Source organism: Hydractinia symbiolongicarpus, chromosome 13 (genome assembly GCF_029227915.1).
Source record: "Hydractinia symbiolongicarpus strain clone_291-10 chromosome 13, HSymV2.1, whole genome shotgun sequence".
Classification (NCBI taxonomy): Eukaryota; Metazoa; Cnidaria; class Hydrozoa; order Anthoathecata; family Hydractiniidae; genus Hydractinia; species Hydractinia symbiolongicarpus.
In genome coordinates, this window is record NC_079887.1 from 18,307,947 (window position 1) to 18,327,308 (window position 19,362).

Sequence of the window (19,362 nt, forward strand, 5' to 3'; positions counted from 1 at the left end):
ATATGCTCAGAAAGGGTGCATTTTTAAACCTAGAGTTTTGTAAATAAAAGAAGTTGTGGAAATTCTAAAGAAAAAAAGAAAAAAAAAATTTTTTTTACATAATTTCGAGAATGACTGGATTCTTAGAAATACAAAATAGTTCTATGATTGTGTGTCAGATTTGCATTAGTGGATGGTTTGATTATCCAATGGGTTTTAATGCTTGTTGGCGTTCACAAGACAGCATCAACGTTAATCTTATTTTTAATTTACTTTTGTTATTATAGTATATTAGCGTGGAGGTGTTATCATAGTGAAGTTGATTGCATAAGGGAAGAGCCATCTCAATAATCTACAGGTATCAATCTGAGTTTAACAGCTTCTACTTTTAATTATCAATCGTTTGCAAAGTTAATCTTCTGGAAAATTTATGTTATACCACCACCTGCCACCACATCAGCAGCGAAATAAGCCCAACTTCACGGCGGTCAACATGGTAGTTGTCGCTTTGCAAAAGTATTTGCTTAATTATAAATTTGATTTATAAAGTGGGAGTACTAAACTATTTGGTTCCCAGCTTTGACAGAAAGTAACCTATATATTTATAATAAAAAGCGTGGTATTAATATCTTCAATTCTACTGGAGGAGGTTTGGAGGAATGTTGTAAACTTATTCTGACACTTATTTACTATCATCTGATTTCGTTGGATTATTTACTATTTTTACCGTACGGCGATTTCATTTTATTTTTCCTCTTTCAGCGCATTTTGGCAGCTACAAATTTCGGAGTAAATTAACCAATTAACAAGCCTTGAAATTTGTAGCCTGCCTTTCCCTATTGTTAAATTACTTTTGCCCACGTTTCTGTTTTACGCCTCGCTAAATGACAAAAATGGTAGTGTGAAATTTAGCAAGTTCACTTAAGCAACCAAATCGTGGTCATGGTTTGTAAGTAGGTCTCTATTTGATTTTTCGTTTCTTCTGAAAGCTTTTTATTTTTGTAATATTTGTTTTCTGTACACATTTTCACATGTTAAGATACATATATAAGATACATATATAAGATACATATATAAGATACTATATAAGATACATATATAAGATATAAATGTCACGTTTTCTATCCAATTATAGATCTTAACCAATTTTAAAACTTTGGCTACACAAACAAAGATTGTAAGGTAGTGTCCTAAAGTTACGAGCTAGCTATCTTATTTATTGCTATTTCTTTTAAGGTTTTTCTTCATTTTTATATAAAAGCTATTTATCCTAGCCAACATTGGTTATTTTTGTACTATCTGCGCCAATCTGACTCAAATAATCCTCCTGTGCTAAATGCAGTTAGGTACCTAGCTAGCTAGCTAGCTACACCTTTTACTGTATATAATATAAGTCTTAGAGTTTATTGATGAGAACATTTTCGATTTACCATTTTACCCACAATTAATTTTGTATCGACAGGCTTTACAATGTGTTTTTATTGGAACTGGCAATGAATTTTGCAAATAAAGTTGCTGAGTGATTATTTTAGCTGAGTGGGAAATAACAGGCTGTTTCATGTGTTTTTATTTAAACCAAAGCTGCAATTTTTTTTTGAGAAGAAGGGTACTACAATATCATGCACTCCACATATGGTTGTGCAACATCATTCACCGGTACGAAGTGCTCAGCCCGGTTGCACAATTAATTTTTTTGGAACTTTCCACACAAAAGGAACTTATTCCACACAAAAAAAATGTCGGCCAGCTGTCTTTTCTATGACGGGGTGACAACAGGTTGTTAAACTGCGTTTTTTTTTTTGGCTAAAGTTACGGGTAAGTTATTTTATGAAAATTATATTATACCCGAAACATTTTGATGTGTGCACTGCAATTGATTTACAACATGCTGTACACCTTACTAAGGCGCTCCCCCTGAATGTATAGCACAGTTTACGGCTCTTATCAGCCTGTAACCTAATGCCGAAGTCACACATTTAATTGTGGCTTAACACGATGTGTGAATTTGTTGCCTGATGTTTTAAGACAATCAAAGATATAATAGAAAAATATCCAATCCTTGTTAGCAATACTTAAGTAAGTTCAAATCGAATAGGTAACACTGGAAATATATACTGATTTCACACATATTGTACTTATTTTTGCATTAGCTGCTTCTCTAAGGGCTTTATTATGCATTTAACCTGAATTTGTACACAATATATTGGTACAGGGTCAGTTTCAAGTGACGATGTGTAACAATTTATGTACTTCTATTAAAGACAATTAATTCTATTATATATCACAACCAAATCTCGGTATAGGTTACTGGAAATAGCAAAGCACGGTTTCTTTGTTACGTGGTGTCATTCGTAACGAGTGAGCCAATGACATAATTTTTTAGCTTTTTAGCTCGGTTAAAAGTCAAAACTTAGGAGGAAAATTACATCACAGTTTTTAAAATCATATTACACATATTTGAGAACACCTGTGGGAAAATTCATTGTTCATCAAGTTACCCCATATGGGTAATATGGAAGATTTCTTCATAAGAAACATCAGAAACTTTTTTATGTGGATTACTTTAACATTAACAAAAATTAAAATCTTTTACAATAAACTTTTGCGATTTTGTCATTAAATAGTTTTCAAATTTTTCGCTGGAAAAAATTTTTAAGGTTTAAAACCCATGTGCAACAGTAACTTTTTCATCCCTATGCTAATGTCATATGCATAAGCTATGCAACAACTTTTGCAGGAAAATAAAAACACATAAAGAGAAAAAGTTTATTATTAAAATATTATAAATTAATTTCAAACCGATTAGTCCCTGCAGCCATTTTGGTGTCAGCGGTATGAAAAACTATGCTAAAACTATACTAAGTAAAAGTCTTATTACTTCGGTAAAAATTGAAATAATGACTTAAAACTTGGTATTATATGTTTTTAGACCAGTTTGATGAAATGAACCCAAAATTTTTTTTACTACTATCATAGTTTCTGAGTTCCTGAATTTAGCCATTTTTGGAGATGCCTTATAAACTGTTTTTGACAGAATATCAATTTTGACAAGTCATGTGTACAGAAAACATTCAAAGTGATTCTCAGGATTAAAAATAATTCAAACAGATAAAATGTGTTGCAGGTTTAGGACCAAATACCTTATCCAGTTCAGAGAAAGTGTGAATGTGCTTCTAAACACAGTGCCAAATACATAATCTAAATTTTATGCCGCATAAATACAAAGTGGTTAGAAAGTTATTTTTTTCTCCACCTGGATCTGCAAGCGTTTACTTGCACTAATCGCTCAGCCTGGTGCCACTCACAATTAATTTTTGAATATCCACAGGAACTTATTATGCAAAATGAAAAATGCTAAACAACTGTATTAGCTTTGCAGAAGTAACAATAGGCTTTATCATAAGTCTTGTGAATGTTGGTTTATGAAAAATATATTACACCTTTAATGCTATACAGTAAGCGCTCCACTGGATTTGTAACACATTACAGTAAGTGTCCTCCGTGTGACACAGTTTACCCTTTACTAAGTCTTAAACTGGACAGAGACTTTAGGTCTTCCCGCTCCAGGTGAATATTACTTCTGGCTATACTTTCCCAAATTTTGTTATTTCATAAAAGAAACCTGAAAATCTACAAAAATTTATTTATGAAAAATAGGTTCCCGTTCGATAAAAGAAACCTGAACATTTGCAGAAATTTATTTATAAAATATAGGTTTCTGTTTGTCGTGACAACATATTTAACTAACATGCAATGCCTTGCATACCTGACTAGCTATATACTTAACTGTTCACTGTTATGGGAGGTCGAAATAGCTAGCTAGCTATCTTTATTTAAAATGACAGAATGCCTTGAAAAATCTTTTGTGTAGCTAGCTACATAAAAATAATATATTTAACTCTTGTACTTTATCACTTAATTATTTAATAAAAAATGTGCCCCTGGAGTGCTGGCATGGTACTAACTAGGTAGCTTAAAATCACAAAATAAATATTATCCAGATGTGACCATCCCTCATCATCAGACATTAGAAAGGCATTTCTGTTCTTCACTTCTCGTTGTGGGGTACCTCAAATTCTTATAAATCCAATGAAAAAAAATTACTTAAGACTTCCTCTTCTTTCCCTTGCACTACTCATGGCATATCATTGCATGTCTTCAGTTCCAAGCCACGATTCATTAGCTTCCCACCGCGTCTCGTTCACAAGTTTCAGCACTAGCCAATATGATGGACAACGTCGAGGAACCCTGGGTAATTTTGAAAAAATGTGGTTCTGCCTGATATCAGCATATTTTAGCCCTTGAGTGCCACACCTCCGTATATATAGGAGTTAATTATCTTTAAAACATGTACTGTCTAATATAATATTGTTTCACTTCAGTAGAATGGATTGAAGTATCCAAACACATTTTACCCTTTACTTCTTGCGCATCTTCACTCCTCCTAAAATAAAGGCTCCATGTGGTCTCCCAGTCTGTCCACCACAAGACAATTCTAATAAAGGTCTGACTTGATATTTATATAGTCACTTTTACGCAAAACATTACAGTGGTGCAATCGTAGAGGGTATTTCCCTACCACCACCATGACATCATTGACACTATTGACAACGAGTACAAACTCAGAACGCAAACGCACCCAAAAACATTTAAAACACGCAAATACACAATTCTTTTAAATTTTTAGTTTTGCTATGCGATTTTGTGTATTAAGAACAAGGAATTCAAAAATAAAGTTATTCCGTGTTTATTAATGTAAAACTAAATCAATGAATAATTTATTACTTGAAAAACTCATCAATAATATTATAATAAAACTATTCCACTGACACCAGCAAGCGTTGTCCATAACTGATCGGCAACAAACTTTACGGTTTCTTTTGCAGCATTAAACAATCATGCCACAACAGAGCCAATAAGATCAGGCAGTGCATCCAATCCCTTCTCCCCAAATTTACCAAACAACTTTGATGGAGATTTTAATTGTATCTTCATCCATTCACCTGCACCCTTACCACCACCACTACTACCACCAATAATAACAACATCACCACCAATACCACCTTCCACAGTCAATACAATAGTACTAATTGTCATACCAATAACTGTCAGTAGAGTAGCAATGGTAACCCCCTGCTCCTTAAACAACGTCTTTACCCTTTCCCTTAACAACACATCACCATTCATCAATTGCTTAAACGACTCCTTAATCTTCACAACCTCACTAGACAACTATCCTTTAAGATTGAAATTTGTTCCTCATGCATATTCAAATCATCCTTTAGCTCCACAATCCTATCCTCAACCTCCTTCTTCAACCCTAGATATTCATTACGCAACTCAGTACTCTCCCCATCAATCAACTTCTGTTTCTCATAATCATCCTACAACTTCTTTTTCCCCTTACTCTTTATCCAAATGCGCCTTCGTCATAGCATATTTCTCTGTAGCAGTCTTCAATGCACCCCTAATATCCCGCAATGACCTATTATCTCCCGCAAACACTTCTCAAACTTGAGCGTCGGTCCATCCTTAATCACAGTCTCGACCACCTCAACAATCTTATCTGCCTCCTCAACAACTCATTACGATCCGAATACTCTATTTCACTGTTATCTGGCATCTTTATTCGCCATCTCCTTTAACTTAATTTCTTCCAATGATATTTGCTTCGATTTTTTCCTCAATTCAAAGCACTTATCAACTCATCGGATGTAAAGCCAAGAGTTTTTAATCGTCTAATACCCGAACTTTCTCGATTTCTTCATAAAGATCATTCACCTTAGTTCTATCTAATCTAGTCCTTAAAGACAATCCTGATGTACTCCCCTTGTCTATTTGTTCAGTATTAGTCTGTGTAGGATCACTATAAGAAGCTTTCTGTCGGTTGTATCATCAGTATTTTCATCATCATCAAAACCCACATTATCAACAAATATCTTCAAATAAAAATGGAGTCGAAGAAATCTATCCAAAACTTCCATCCACTCCAACAGAAGAAGTAAATTTCAATGCAGATATATATTGAAACGGATACTATAGTGAATTACAACAAAGGAGAATCTTCAGCACAAGTATAAAAAACATTGTAGGAGGTCGTACATAGCATGTAAGTATTTTAGTGGGGCTGAATGTATTAGTACTTTCTTAGGTGCAGGGGCATTAGCATCAGTACCAACAGTCATCGCCTTACCAGCATCTCTAGTATTCGGATCTCTATCCACAGCCTTCGGTCTATCAATCCTATATCGACATCAAAATTCATCAAAATATGCCAGAAAAAGATACACAAATACTCAACCCTGATCGATAAACTGAACTCGTCTATAGTGATAATCGATACTCTAATATCACAGGACTGTAATGTTAGTGATGAGTTTAAGAAGATAAGGGATGAATACATTAGGATTACTAGGGAAATAAGTAAAGTAAGTATCAAGTCAAAAAACGATCAAATGAGGCTTATATTGGAAAAAATGGAAGGCCTCGAGTCGAAGCTGCATTCTTTGGCATGATCTTCATATTTTTTTATATATAAATGGATAAGAAATTGAAGAGGATTTATTATGGAGTTGGTGGGTATTGGAAGGGTTTATCAGCAGTGGATAAGTTTGCAAGGTTAGTAGGAATGATGATGAGAAATGGTTAAGAAAACAACCAACATTCCAAATTTATTTACCCCAACCAGAGTACATACTAAGACCAAATTCATCATATCACTTATTCCTAAAACCAGACCTCTTATACCTTCCTCATGACAAATATAAACAAAAAACATACAAATACGCTCTGTGTGTTGTTGATGTTGCGTCCAGATACAAAGCAGCATACCAACTTACCTTAAAAACAACAAAGGGGACGATGACTGCATTCGAAAAATATACAAGACTACACCATTAACGTACCCTGATCTAATAATGGTTGCTGAGGGAAAGGAGTTTTACGGTGATGTTACAAAATTATTTAAGAATCATTCCACATCCATCTAAAGAGGTGATCCAAAACAACATAGAATTCAGGGTATTGTCGAAAGGTTTAATAGGACGTTAGGGGAGAGATTGTTTAGTCATCAATATAGGAAAGAGATGAAAAATGGTGGAGGAGGAATGTTGAGTGATTGCAGAGTGGTATTAATGAAGTAAGACTAGACTTATTGGAATGAGACCTGTTAATGCGGTTAAGGTGGATAGTATTTATCAGGGTTTTTCATAGCCAAGGAAGCATGGTGAGGTGTTGTTGGATGTGGGTACCTCTGTGAGATATTTGTATAAAGATGGTGAATTATAGGGTGGCAGGAGGAGGGCAACAGATCCAAATTGGTCGGTGGATGTGTATCAGATTGTGAATAGAAGTATTAGTGTTAATCAACCAACGTTGTATTATTTAGATAGAGTGAAGAGGTATTTTGTGAGGGAGGAATTGTTGGTCGTTTAGTTGAGTTGGCAACCAGGCTATCTTTTGTCGTGTTTTTTGTTTGATTTTGTTGGGGATGTAGTTGTTTTTCGTTGTATTTTTATTGTGATTTGTTGGTTACCTAGTTGTGCATTGTTGGTTACCTAGTTGTGAATTGTTGGTAGCTAGTTGGTTAGGTAGTTGTGTGGTAGTTGATTAGCTGGTTATTAAATGATTGAGTATTTGAATTTTTTTATTAGTGCCAGTTTGTTTGTGGGATTTTCATATGTGTTTTGGAGACTTTGGAGGTTAATAAGTTATGGAAGGTTTTGCTGATGTTTGTGGTAGTGATAGTGTGAAATTAGAAGGATTAATTGCCTGTGTTAATGGTAGTGGTGTGAAGCAATATCTCGGGAAACATTATAAGGAGGAACAGATTAGTGCTTTGTCGGTAGATGATGTTGAGAATCTTCATTTGCAGTATGATCTAGATTGGGGGCTGCAATGGTGAAATCATTAGGGATAACAATTATTAGCCTTTTCAAGTGTTGTTTCAAATGCTTTTGCTTTTTTGATGATAGTGAGTTAGAGGATGATCTGGGAAATGATTCCTTTTTGAATGCAACTTTGCAGAGAGTTAGTGTGACTTGTATTATAGGTTTAGTTCCTATCTTGCACCTTTAAGTGTTATAACTGGAAAACATTATCTAAAAAAATCTTGGAGTGATAAAAATGGAGACAGTGAGGAAGAAAAAAAAGAATCCAAAATGAGTGGAACAGGGGAAGAAACTTGCTGAGTTTAATCAGAAAAGGAAGGAGGAGATATTGAGGGGTGTGGAACATATTGAGAAAAGGGAGGTAGAATATGAGAGGGATAATGGTTATCTTATTTATTTTGCTGGTGCTTTGGTTGTTTTATTGTGTGAGAGTGCTTGGTATTTCAGGAAGAGTCGTGATGTGGAGATGACGAAACCCGTTGTGGTGCAGGAGTCTACCCAGGAAAAATCCAATGTGGTTCATGAAATGGATTAAAAAAATCCCTATGTAAATGAGTGAAGTTAAGAATGATGTTTATCATGCCACCGTTGTTAGTGGAAAGTATTGGTTATGCGATGTTGCTGAAAATTCTTTTTAAAGTCCCCGCACCGAATTTACGTGACTCTGTCAAGTTGGTTGGGATTGTCACTGCGTCCATGTTTACGAAGGAATTTCTTGTCAAGCAGAAGATTATTCCTGATAATGTGTAGATAATAAAATGTTGATTTATTCTGGTCGAGTATAATTTTAATAAGCAGTTGATGGATGAAATAAGGGTCAAGAAGATTATTTCTCATAACCTAACTCTTTTGAATAACGCTTTTTTTATAAGAATAGTGTTTTTTCGTTGAGGGTTAAGTATTCTTATGATTTGGCGAAATATGAGGGTGAAGTATTCTTAATATATTCTTATTTTTCAGAGTAAAGTTTCTGTCACATGTATGCACAGGAACAACTATTTCACAACAGCTGAATATGTTTCTTTTTAATGAGATGTTCACACATATTTTTTAGTACACTGTTAGGCATTTACAGCATGTTTATGTTTTATGTTTATCAAACCAAATATAACAGGTTAAACACTTGTCTCATTTTGATTTCCCTAATTTTTTGGTTAACTAACAATTTTATTCTAAGCAAACTCACCCTGGAAATATTCTTAAGATATTCTTACAATTTAGGCAATTATCAACCTGATATTCTTATAGAAGTTATTCTTATAAAAAAGCGTGTAGTGAAGGTGGGTTAAGGATTATTAGGGATAACCCAACTGCTTTGAATAAGGAAGGTGTGTTGAGTATTATTAGGGATAACCCGCCTCCATTAAATACTGAAAGTGTGGTGAAGATTACAAAAGATCACCCAACTCCATAAAATACTGAAGATATATTGAAGATTATCGAGGATAACCCACCCCCATTAACTACTGGAAGTGCGTTGAAGATTATAAAGGATAACCCATCTCCATTAAATACTGAAGGTGTGAAGATTACAAAAGATCATCTAACTCCATAAATTAAGTATTGAAGATTATCGAGGATAACCCACCCACACTACTGAAAGTGTGTTGAAGATTATAAAGGATAACCCATCTCCATTAAATACTGAAGGTGTGTTGAATATTATTAGGGATAACCCTCCAAACCCTAATATTAATCTTATTGTGGATACCGTGAAAAGGTATGTAAATCCTGAGATTATTCGTGCAGCCGTTAAAGATTATACTATAAATAAGGAAGATATGTTTTTTTCGTATAATTTACTGTAGAATTCTTTAATGGGTGGTTATGACATCTCGTTGAATCTATCGAAGCTATCCATGTAATCGTAGGAATAAACACCTTTCCTTGTTATTAGATCTAATTGTTTACCTTCGTAGTGATTTGATATACTTTGTGTTCGGTTGCTGGATAGTTTGTCGAGGGATGATGACGTGAACTAGAAACTGTCTATGAATCTTGGTTCAATGTAGATGTGGTTGTCAACGGTTATCTTTTTTGAGAACGAGATGTACTTTTCTTCATTCATCGAGATGCAGTTTATGTCAACTTCTATTTCTCCCAGTTGGTTTATGAATAGATGAGAGTCATATCATTGTAAGTTGTGGAATATTAATGGTAAGAATAATGGTATTTAAAGTTTAGATTGCAGTTGTTCTGTGCAGGACCTTTAAACTTTCCTGTGATGTGGTCGTGATCTTTTGTATTGTTTACTGGTTTGTCGCATATGTGACAATTTTTTGTTGTAAGTTATTCTCTCCAATTTATTATTGTGGTGTCTGTGTCTTTATTTTTTGTACATGTTAAATGAACTGGCTGACCATTGGATGGAACTTGTCTGTATTCTATTGGTTTATTACAAATGTGACAGTCTTTATCCTAATATCTTTTCCAATCGTCTTTGCTCATTTCTAGTGGTTTTTTGGGTTTCAGATGGTTTTTGTATATTGTTTTTGTTAGTTCCTCTAATTTTCTAGCAAATATATTTGGAGAATCTTCTCTGCGATAGAGGATTGGTTGATACTCTGTTAGACCTTCGACATAGATGCAAAATCAGTATGCCTTATGATGTTGATATTTTGTTGTATACGATTTATCTTTATTGATCTCTTGTTCCGATTTAATCTTTCGTGTGATGGATTCAAAGTCGGCATATAACACATAAGACACCAGCATTGATCTATTGAAATTAGTAAAAGTTAGTTTTGAATATGGTTTTGGCATGTCAACCCATGATGGCATCTTTTCCTTTGCATGTTTCGATGTGTTTTTTGTATGCGGACTCTAGTTGGAAGGGGTTGATGCAACGTTTACATATGAAATTTGTTTTTGTTTTTATTTATCTGCGAAGATACTATCTGCGAAGATGCCTTGAAATGTTCTTTATCCAGCAATAATGACTGGTTTGTTCGTTGGATATTAGTAGGAGGTTAATTGCTTCTTCGTTGTCTGTGAGTCTTATTGGATATATATTTTATTTTCATAACTAAACACAATCACCAATATATTGTTCTGTTTCTCGAATTTGGTTATATCTTTGATGGTTACTGGGAATTTAATGTTGTCAAAGATGAGGTCGTTGAGGTAGTTTTTTATATTTATTTTGTCTTTGGAGGTTTCTCTCTTGTGGATACAATGCTGATAATATCTTGTACATAAAACATTTATCGTTGGTGCTTTTAACGTTTACTAATGCCATGGTTTTCTTTAGTTTTGTGGTAGATCGATATAAGTTGATCCTCTTAATGGTTTAAACATATCAATTCATGCCTAGGATTTTTGACATTAACCAACCTGATCCATTAGAATCACCTACTTTTTCCAGTCTTTCTAATATTTGACGTACTAATTACTCAAATATATCATCAACTTGACTAGATCGTTTAAATACTTTTTCTTTTGTGTTTGAAGATAATGTTTGTCGCATTTGTAATTACCCGTACTTGGGTCTCATTTTTTTAATTCTATATCACAATGAGGGCTACCCTATGTTCCTTTTTTATAACTTTATGTAAGCCTTTTTTACACATCCTTATATAACGATTGACATTCAGGCCTTCAGTAGCATCAAAATTGTAAGTTGTCACAGCATTACCTGTTTCCAAAAACTTAAATATCTTCTTTAATCCCTTAAATTGTCCCTATTTATATCGTATTGGAATAGTTAAATTTTTCGAGTTATCTTATGCAGATTCCATATAGGGAAGTGGGGTAGACGAATCCAAAACCCTTTAAATTCTGAGTCAGTTGGGGTGTAGGGGAAGTAGAGTAGAGTTAATAGTAGAATGGATTGAAGTATCCAACGGGGGATGGGGGGGGGGGTGGGGGAGAGGAGTGAGGATTCGATTTTATTCTACTCACTTTAATACCTTTTTTTACAGTAAGATTATTAAATTAATCTGTTGTGCAGGTAAAAAAATATTTTATCATTTTCTGTATACTTTCCCCATCTTTCAAAAGTTTATTTTGCACATAAAGAAATAGAGTGCAGTAATATGGCCTTGCTTGACTTATTTTTTATGTTCAATACTATTTCCTAAATTGAGCTCAAATGCATCTGTTGGCTTTCAGAGTTTTTATTGTACATATTTATTTTTAGAGCGTTTTTCGTTTCGTAAACCTTGTTAGCAAATTATAATTCATGTAAAAATTGTAAACTAATAATATACTGACAATAAATTGTTTTATATAAACATTAGTTTTTTTTATATAGAGTCTGGATGCAAGTATTGAAGTAAGTAACACCAGGGTTTTTAAAATACCCGTGAATCTGTAGAGGGTATAATACAGTGCTCTTAAAATGCCGTACAGTGTAAAATAAATACCGAATAATAATAAAAGGATTTTAAAAAGGTTTGTGATTAAGTACGGGTGTGACTACTATACTACCCGTCAATTTTTGCACTGCATAAAATAAGTACCAAAAAAATGAAAGGTTTTTAAACACACTCAGGGTTTACTATAATAACTCTAAATTACAATGGATGTATAAGCATGCTTGCGCTAGAGGAATCTTATTACCTCCTTTAGGAGTGTGATCTTAGGCATAGGGTGGTAACACTTGTAACACCTCGCACACTCTCAGTGTATTTTTAATCACACGGTCAGTCTATATAAAGCTGTATAACCTGGCATCAGCATAGCTAATGAAAGCAAAACAAAACGTCTTTGAGACAAATTAATTCCCTGAGCTTACGTTGCTCCTTCACAGCAGATACATAAAAGTATAAGTTCTATACAAAATGGACAACATTCATAGTTTGGGTTTTTAGAAATCAGGTGTATTTGTTAAAGATTTTCTTGTGACAAGGTTGTAAAAACCAGACTTTGTTAACAAAAGAAAACGTTCGGTTTGAATATAATTGTCTCAATTTTTCAAATAGAAGTACAAGCACAAAAAAAAATTTGAATAACCATATATATATAATTTTTTTAAACTTTTCTTGAACCAAAATTTATCACAGAAATTGTGAAAATGAAAGCCTTTCACAAAAAAATTTTTGTAAAGTGTGATAAAAGTCATTCGTTATTAAACCTTAGGTGGGCTTTTATTTTTATTTCACTGAAGTATAAAAAATTAAAAAGAGAATGAGATTTGACATACCTGTACAGATAGTTTACTGCATTCTCTTTCAACTTCGCTACACTTTGATTGAAATTCCGTTGTTAAATGACGACTACTGAAAAAGGTGCTTTGCTTCGAAACCAGCATTTCAGATGTTCTGTTTGATTGTAGAGCATTAAATTGTGGATTGATTGTCAGTTTTTCATTTCCTGTAAAACATCAGCAGTGTTTACTTTTCTAAGTGTATCTGCATGGTTAACTAAAACTCCCTTAAAAGGGATATGGAGTGGTAAATGATGTCAAGCTGATGTTGTGGAGCTAGTGTCATTTAAGGAAAATTGCAATGCTTTTCATATTGTTTAAGTACCTCTTATGTTGGCAAAGTTTGAATCCATAAGCATTTACGGTTTAAAAAATGACAATAGAAAATGGGCCAACATGACATCATATAATTTCTGCAGAATAAACTGAATGTAAACATCTTTAAGAACCCAATGAGCTTTTTCAAAAACTTTAAAAGACTAGTCAATATTATGTATGGGAAAAATAATAAAATTTTAATTTTGAAAAATGGCTGACATCCATGAGCAGCAGCACTCTGTAAAAGGTTATTGGTAATAAAAGTATCTATTTTTTCTTAAAACAACATTGCCATGAAACCCAGTACTTTATTTTAACCAGATAACTACTATTTCATGTATGATGATGCGCATCAATAAAATGCAGCACAACAACATTCTGTTCAATAAAAGAGAACAAAATTTATCAAAAAATGTTTTTGCAGGATTAACTAATCACATTGCAAAATTATTTCTGTTTTTTACTGCTTTGCTTTAGAAAGTTTGGGTTAAAAGACATATAATACAACTGTACAGAAAAACATGCTCTCTGCAAATAAAATAACTTTTAGCCTGGCTTGCTGAAAACTTAGTAAAAACAACTGAACTCTCTGCAAGGCTTGCTGGCTTGCTTCATAAACACATGCTATTTATAAGGCTTTTTGAAACATGGCGGGATCTTGCCTAGGCAGGGCAGCCCTGTCAAACAGGCCAGATTGGCTCCATATGAACAGCCTTTTAGATGGCACAATTTTTGTAACGCTATAACGAGATATGGCAACGATAGGTTTTAGTCATTATAGAACGAAACACTTAGTGTATACCGCCCTAATAATAACCCGTTATCCTGCCGAACTGCATCAAGTGTTGTAGGATTCATAAATTCTATCTTTTCGGGCTGTCTTATTATTTCAAAGTCGGTCCTTATATCGCTACCCTCTTAAAAAACACTCAGAATTTATGAAGAAAACTTTTTTTAAAATACAAAACATATAACGTTTTAATTTGAACAATTTAGACCAATCAGTTTGAGTATGTCTTGTTTTAAGTGTCTTCTAAAAGTTGATTGATTCTTGCACTCCCAAAATTAGACCATTCAATCGAATAATTACTGCGATTAAGTTGAATCAGGAAGTTAGATGTTCCAAGCATCTATTTATACTAAAACAACAATCCATAGACAAAGCGTTGGCGTGGAAACACGTTTTGTTTCTGGTGGCGTTATTAGGATAGTAAAGATAATAGGGCGGTATACAAAAGGTATTTGAGCTTCATACAGACCTCTTATCGTCCAATGTTTAAAGGTTTTTAAGGTTCACAGGCTGGTTTTTCGTAACTGTTTTTAGGAATTTCTGGGCTTTGTATTGTTATGTGTTTAGCATGTTGAAAATAAAAACACTTAGATTTAAGCCTTATAAGACCGTAAGACAGTGTTTCCGTCGTTTTAGAACGAAACTAGGCAGTTTACTTCCAAAGCAAAATTAATATTAGCTAAAACGAGGCGGAAAACTATTTTATAAGGATAATATTCTGCTACAATTAATTTTAATATTTTTTTTTTACTTTGTCTCAAAACAAAACAAATAATATTGAAAGAAAGACTTTTTAATCTCATTATATTTCGTAGGTCTGATTTAATTACATACAAACACCCTAAACAAACACTAACATGTGCATAGCTGAGACTTTTTCAACAACACAGATTTTCTTGAGTTTGAGGCTGGCAGATTTTTTAAAGAGATTTTAAGTAATTTCTAATATCTCGGTCTTCAAATCCGTTTCGGAATGGACGAGTTAATGACGTCATTAAAAAACTTCAAACCCTAATATCTCTGCAATCGTTTGTCAAAAGTACATGATCCCATACATTTTCTTGATCAGCGTTTCAAGATCTATATGATGAAAGCAACAGGTATACAAACTTCTAACAAAAAAGTTATGGGTTTTGACAGGCCATTGCTGACGTCAGGAAAATCTTTAAACTCTTATATCTTATCTCATTAACCATTTATCAAAAGCACATGATCATATACATTTTCTTGATCAGTATTTTAAGCTCTGCACAATAGAGGCAATGTGAAAACAAGCCTCAGTGGATTTTTCCACGTGCCTTATCAACTAGTTACTATAATATTAAAACATTTTAAATACTTTTTGTCGATAAAAAATCCAAAAATGTATTTGGTTGCATGATAACAGTAATTTCACTTCCGTATTTTTCTGTCTCTTTACATAATTTTTTCCCAATGTGTATAAGGCCCTTAATTTAATTTGTGAAGATACAAAGAAGAAGTAGGGAGAGATTTTAAATCAATAACTTTGTACCTTCTATCAGATTCTGATAATGCAATACTTAATAAAAAATTGCTTCAAATCCTTTTAATCGTGATTATTTCAAAGATGACAATAGTAAAGATGCAGGACCTGAACTAGATGAACTCTTACCTATGGTAAAACCACCAAAAAAATTAATCGAAGGATGTGTTGGCAGATGAACTGTATGCAAAAAACCCTGCAAGAACAATATCTAAAAGAATTTCCAAGTCTAGAACCTCAAGACTTGTCTTTTCACTGCCTGCCTTGCTGTCAGAGTTGGAAATAATATCGTAAAAAGAAAACAGTTTTACATTGTCATTAGACGGGATTCTAGCTTCGCAACATGCCTTTTTCTAAAGAAGCGTGAAAGCAATATAGGCAATAATAATGCATTAGATGTCCATTATGCTAGAGAAAATAGGATTGATGATGGAGCTTTACGCCGTGAGTTCTTAACAAATGTTTTGGAAGGAATGCGAGAAAGCCTATTCAAAATTGGAGTTTCTCGTGACTCGATGCTTGACATTCAAAATGAGAGTTTTCGTACTTGTGGGCAAATTTGTGCTGTATCAATTGTTCAACGAGGACCTCCGCCTCTGCTGTTACATCCTAAAATGCTTGATTTGATGTTGGACGGTAAAAACATTGATCTGAACAATTTGACATTTGAAAAGCATTGTATTCCTGCTGATGCAGAACTATTCAAAAGAATCAGAAAAAATTGCGAATCAGAAACTGATTTGGTCATTGAGAACGGATACATAAAGTTAATAAAGAGAGAAAACATCGAAATAGTTACTTCCACTGTAATCATTGGAATAACTACAAGGAGAATTAACTGCTTGAATTAATTCTTACAAGGCTTATATATTTTAAGCCTAAGTGACTATTTATGGTCAAAGAAAAAGAAGGCAACAACTCAGTTGATTCAAGTTATTTTCTACTCTCAAACTTCAATTCTCATTAGAGCCATGCTCTAAAAGAGTGGTGGAGGAACATGCTTTGGTTATTTTTTAAGATTTCTTAAACATGTTGGAGGAAAAACCAATTACTGGCCGTAGTGAGCAAATGACTTATGATAGTGATAACATGAATGGTGAGAAAAAAGAATTGTTTGTAGATTTATCACCTGCTTGGATCCCAAAATGGATGACAGGACAAAGTCACAAGCCCTTAGGTGGTGAACACTTTGACATCACTGTTAATTTTAACCACGATTGCTACAAGTGTGTTTTCCTATGGTACATTCTTGATCTGTGGAAATCACACTACCTGTACAGCACATGGGAACATTTGCTGACTTTGAGAGGTATTTTAAACTTGCAGTTTGTAAAGGACAGATTTTTGGGTTACACTAATTAGATATAATTACATAACACTTTCATTTGTTTGTTCATATAAGTTAAACATACGTTTTGTAGTTTATATTTTGTTGCATAAATTTTTTCCTTGTATTATCTTTTTTATTAAAGTTTGACCTTTTGTTGTGTTTAAAAGACATGAATTATATGTTTGTCTTCTTGTTAAGTATCCCTTTGTCATGTCCACTCTAGAAACCAAAGCTTTCATTAAGTTTTCATCTATCAAAATTAATATCCTAATAGTCCTCGCATAAAGATTCTAATTTATCTTAAAGTTCAAAGGCCTCTTTTCAGTTTGTTGGTTTCAAAATTTGGTAGTAATCAGTAACATAGTCTAAATATTCAGTGAACTCGTTGGAATAATTGTTCACCGCAACATGTCGTGAAACACCTTCTACAACGTCTTCTTGCTTGTAATCCCTGCTGCTGTTCAGGCAAAAATAAAGTGAATCCGGATGACCAGATTCAGTTAGGTGTCACAATTTTCTGATCCTATGAGTGTTCTAAAAATCTTTGACGTGATCTAAGCCTTTTCGTAGAACTTCTGAGAAGGAAAACCACAATGCATTTTTTTCCATTTTCATCTTCCACTTTTATATGAACTATCCTGCCAGACGTTTCGAGGGGGAAGAACATAGTTTGCAAAATTGTGACCACCATGCCGCTAATCGTTGGTTCTCTGAAATAAGCATGAATAAGTGTAATAAAACTGTTTTCTGTACCCACGTCAGTAATGAGCTCGATGGGACAACCATTGCTTAAGTAATAGCAAGCAGTGTTGTCAGACGCATTGTTGGATCGAGCTAATTTTAGCCAAATTACTTTGTGGCTGAATCCATCTATGGTCCTGTGAATTGAAATCCTTAAGGCTTAAGTTTACCATACCATAACGAAAAATTACAGGGTTCACAACCATTCTTCTTCGAAGTCTATGTCCTCTTCGATTTGATAAACCGACAGGATGCAGATCTTTAAAAATGCGTTGCACAATTAACCTGGGTACCCTCATCACCTCAAGCTGCAAAGAATTGCAGAATAATTCGATAACCTGCAGCAGTGACTGGATCATTAATTATTTGTTTTATTCTTTTTTGCACTAAATGAAGGTTCACATTTTTTGGTCTTCTGCGTAATTTATAGCACTTCAAACGTCCTAAAAGAGTTCTATAGCTGACTACAATTCCATGATGCATCTCCAGAGAGCACAGTGACTCAGGGTAGCTAAAACCTTTGTTATAGCAGTATTTAATCAGCATCTCTTCATCAAAATGCTCCACCACATTAAATAAGTCCTCTCTGTCTGTGCTCTCAGCCATGTTTCTCAAACATGTGCACACAAAACAGCAAAAATATGACCATTAATGTTTTACCCTAGCTTTTTCCTTTTGCCGTTGCTTTTTCTTTTACTGTGGCGTTTACAGTGACTTTTTCTTTTTTTTGTGGCATTTACCGTAGCCTTTTCTTTTTCCATGGCTTTTTCTGTTTCTGCGACATTTACCGTGGCTTTTGCCCTATTAGCTTTTGCTGTGGCTTTTTCTTTTGCTGTGTCTTTTTCTTTTGCCAAGGCTTTTTTTTTTGCTGTGACTTTTTCTTTTCATGTTATTTTTTCTGATGCTGTGGCAGTTGTGGGCCACTGTAAGACAACCTGTTTATAAATAAATAATTTTTTATGATGAATTTGCTACTTTTTTATTTCAGTATTCTCTTCGGCGGTAAAATAATCTACAGTCTGTAAAATATATTAAATATCAGTAAATTGACAGTTTGGTTTGAAGAGGGAACAGAGACAACACGAGGAGCTGTATTTGTTAAAAAATGTTACTTTAAGAAGCTTTAGGAAGGTAATTAATATCTCTTAGCTTTAAGACGGTAATTAAGACCTCTAAAAAGATTTTAAAGTTATTGTTGTTGCTTAGACTGGCTTTATGTACAATAAACTTGTATATTTTTATGCATAATTTCGAAGGATATAAGTAGTATAGGATATGGGGGTACGGGCACATTTTCTGTACTACTTATCATATGACGTCATCAAGTTGGGCATGCCCGGACACATTTCCTGTACTACTTATCATATGACGTCATCAAGTTGGGCATGCCCAGACACATGTTTCTTTTATGTGCATGTAATCATGTTATTGTTTATTGTTTTAAAAACGTATAAATAGGGCTTAAATATTTAGATGATTTAGTTTGAAAAAAGAAAGAAGACATATTCACATTTTACTTTTAACACTATACTACTGTAATGTCGGTTACATCTGATGGTCAATGTGTTTAAGACTTAAAGAAATAACCTGTATGTATAGTATAGATGAATAAACTTACAGATAGCGAAATGTTGGAATTAGGTGATGAGGATTTACTTGATTATA

At 33.7% G+C, this 19,362-nt stretch overlaps 1 protein-coding gene across 3 annotated transcripts in view; it reads right to left on the reverse strand.

Moving 5' to 3' along the window:
- LOC130623391 (sphingomyelin phosphodiesterase 4-like) overlaps nt 1-19,362 on the reverse strand; it is an 81,565-nt gene that overhangs the window by 42,408 nt on the left and 19,795 nt on the right. For 2 of the 3 annotated variants that reach the window (XM_057438867.1, XM_057438868.1), the window contains exon 3: nt 13,012-13,181. The exons of the other annotated variant lie outside the window; for it this stretch is intronic. In XM_057438867.1, the coding sequence (XP_057294850.1) occupies nt 13,012-13,181 (170 nt within the window). The remainder of the gene's footprint in view (nt 1-13,011; nt 13,182-19,362) is intronic. 3 annotated transcript variants of the gene reach the window in all.